This window comes from Microtus ochrogaster, chromosome 21 (genome assembly GCF_000317375.1).
Source record: "Microtus ochrogaster isolate Prairie Vole_2 chromosome 21, MicOch1.0, whole genome shotgun sequence".
Classification (NCBI taxonomy): Eukaryota; Metazoa; Chordata; class Mammalia; order Rodentia; family Cricetidae; genus Microtus; species Microtus ochrogaster.
Window position 1 is genome coordinate 2,642,161 of NC_022022.1, and position 3,097 is coordinate 2,645,257.

General features: G+C 39.2%; 1 protein-coding gene across 4 annotated transcripts in view; it reads left to right on the plus strand.

Moving 5' to 3' along the window:
- Prpf3 (pre-mRNA processing factor 3) overlaps positions 1-3,097 on the plus strand; it is a 27,578-nt gene that overhangs the window by 10,678 nt on the left and 13,803 nt on the right. For all 4 annotated transcript variants that reach the window (XR_003377869.1, XM_026784179.1, XM_005356958.3 and 1 more), the window contains exons 7-8: positions 1,132-1,438; positions 1,990-2,156. Coding sequence is in view for 3 of the 4 variants with exons in the window: in XM_026784179.1 (XP_026639980.1) it covers positions 1,132-1,438; positions 1,990-2,156 (474 nt within the window). In the remaining variant the exon portion in view is untranslated. The remainder of the gene's footprint in view (positions 1-1,131; positions 1,439-1,989; positions 2,157-3,097) is intronic.

A 3,097-nucleotide genomic window follows, 5' to 3' on the forward strand; every position in this document is an offset into this window, starting at 1 on the left:
AAAAAAAAAAAAAAAAAGACCCTGTCTCGTTTGTTACTGGTTTGGCATCATAAGACTGCTTCAAGAATTTAGGAGCAGATAGATGTAAAGAGGTGTATCCCTGTAGTAGAACATTTGGCTAGTATGCAGGAGGCCCTGGGTTCTCAATCCACAGTACCACCACCACTACTACCACACAAAAAAGTAGGGAGCTGGGGCTGGAGAGATGACTCAGTGATCAAAAGCACTGGCTGCTCTTCCAGAGGACCCAGGTACAATTCCCAACATCTACCTGGCAGCTCACTATTGTCTGTAATTCCAACCCCAGTGGATTTGATCCCCTCACACAGACATACATGCGGGCAAAACACCAGTGTGTATTAAATAAATAGAGGAGTGGAGTGGGCAGATGGTGACTTAGAAGTTAGGAGTACTTGCTACTATTCCAGGGGACCAGGGTTTGGTTCCCAGTACCCACAGGTTGGCTAACGGACATCTGTAAGTCCAGTTCCAGAGGATCTAAAAATAAATTTAAAAAAAAATTTAGGAATAAAATAAGATTAGATAACAAATTCTTCTCAGCATGGTTTTTAGAATTGATTTCATTTGATTATGCCCTGTATATAGATACTCAGATAAATTTTTTGTGGCCTTTTTCCTTCAGTGCCTGGGTTGGAGCCCAGGGACTTGTGCTGGGCAAATGCTCTAATAGTGAAATACAGCTCTAGCCTGGTTTGTGTTTTAACTAAAAAACTGAACTAATTTACTTTGCTTTTGTTGTATTGTTTTGTTTTGAGATTTACTGCATGTGTATCTGTGTAGTACATGGGTACCTGGTACATTGAGGGGTCAGAAGAGAGCATTAGATTCCCTGGAACTCAAGTTACAGATAGTTGTGAGCCTCAAGAGGATGCTGGAAAAAAACCTCAGGCCCACTGCTAGAGCAGCAAGTGCTCTGAACCGCTGACCATCTCTTCAGTCCCCTCCTTTGGTGTTTTTAAATCAGATTTTATTGAGCACTACTAATGGGACTGCCTTCCCTAAAAGTACTTTACACGGTTGACTTTGTTAGGCTGTTTCCTTTGTTTCTGGTGGATTTTGCTTGCTTTAATGTTGTAACCCATAGGATTTATTTCTTTGTGAACTTTTCAGGAAAGTAGAGTTAAAAGATCAGACTAAACCCACACCGCTGATCCTAGATGAGCAAGGTCGCACTGTAGATGCGACAGGCAAGGAGATCGAGCTGACACATCGGATGCCCACCCTAAAGGCAAATATTCGAGCTGTGAAAAGGGAACAATTCAAGCAGCAGCTGAAAGAAAAGCCATCAGAGGACATGGAATCTAATACCTTTTTTGACCCCCGAGTTTCAATTGCCCCTTCCCAGCGCCAAAGACGCACTTTTAAATTCCACGACAAGGGCAAATTTGAAAAGATTGCTCAACGATTACGGACAAAGGTAATTCGGAAGTTAAGATGCTGTTAGCTTCCATATTTTTGGGAATTAGATACATAGTTTAAAGCAATAAGTGTATGGTTTAAGTCTGTATTCCTAGAACATTTGATGTTTAGCATATTTCTCTTCCTGACTACTTTCTGCCTGTGTAGAAATTTTCCCCATAGACTGTCAGTTAAGGAAGACAATTCAGAACCATTGTCTTGACCTCTTTTGATGGATGATAGCCTGGCATTAAAATTTACTACAGAAAATCCATGTAATTAGGAAAGTTGAATTGACCGTATAGACAGCGAAATAGACCTTTTTGTCTTCTCAGAGTGAGATTTCCATAGAATTCCACTAATGCATATGGAGTGAAGGGAGAGAGGGAGAGTGAACATGTAAATAAATGAGTAAAGAAATAAAACAGAATTCCTTTCTTACCTTTCAGAAGTTGTAAATTCCTTGCATTAGGTATAAAGATTTTAACTAGGGGTGTTTTAAAATTTGTGACTCTATCACCTTCTATTGTTTCAACTCACTTTCCTGTTTTGTTTTTTTCTTGCTTTTAGGCTCAATTGGAGAAGCTGCAAGCAGAGATTTCACAGGCTGCTAGAAAAACAGGCATTCACACTTCTACTAGGCTTGCCCTTATTGCTCCTAAGAAAGAGCTAAAGGAAGGCGATATCCCTGAAATTGAGTGGTGGGACTCCTACATCATACCCAATGGCTTTGACCTGTGAGTTTGTTAGTGCATACTGGGAAGATGGTGCATATGCATCAGATAACACTTTAAGTCCAAAAGGAAATAGATAACTGCACAGACATGTATTCACAAACTTTCTTGTTATTTTTAGCATTTATAACCATAAATGTACCAGAATCATAAGTGTGTGTACCAGAATCAGACAAATAATAGAAGAGTGAGTCTGTAGATCATCTGTCTACTTATTTATTTTTCCAGGGCTGGGAGATGAACCCTGGACCTGTTTTCTTTTGACTTCTTTTAGAGTTTTACATTTTTTTCTTACTGTGTATTCTATATATTTTACATGTTTGTAAGATCCATAGTGGTTGAACATATGGCTAGTATGTAGAAGGCACTTGGGTTTGTTCCCCAGAACATCAAAAAAAGAAAAAGAAGGGGGAAAAAAAAGATCATGGACTTTTTTAAATTTGTGTGCAGCTGTGCACATTCCACTGCACATGTGTAGAGGTGAGAGGACAATTTTTGGAGTCAGTTGTTGAGGAGATTCTCTCTTGTTACTTCCATTATATCACACATAAGATTTTGCCAGCCCATTTTCTTCTACTTCCCTTCTCATAGGAGTGTTCGGATTTCAGGTGTGTACCACCACAACTAACCAGTTTTTGTTGTTGTTTAAGATTTATCTTTATTCTATGTATATGAGTGTTTTGCCTGAATAGCTTGCAGGTGTATGTATATGCACCACATGTTTGCCTAGTAGAGGCCAGAAAAGTGTCAGGTGTCCTGGACCTGGAGTTATGCTGTTTACCAGTCATTGTGTGAGTGCTAGGGACTGAAGCCAGGTCCTCTAGAAACAGAAATGCTCTTAGCTTCTGAGTCTTCTCTTGTTAGTCCTCTCGTTTTATTTTATAGCTGATTTCTTTTCTTTCCTTTTTTTGTTTGGTTGGTTTTTTTTTTTTTTTTTTTTTTTT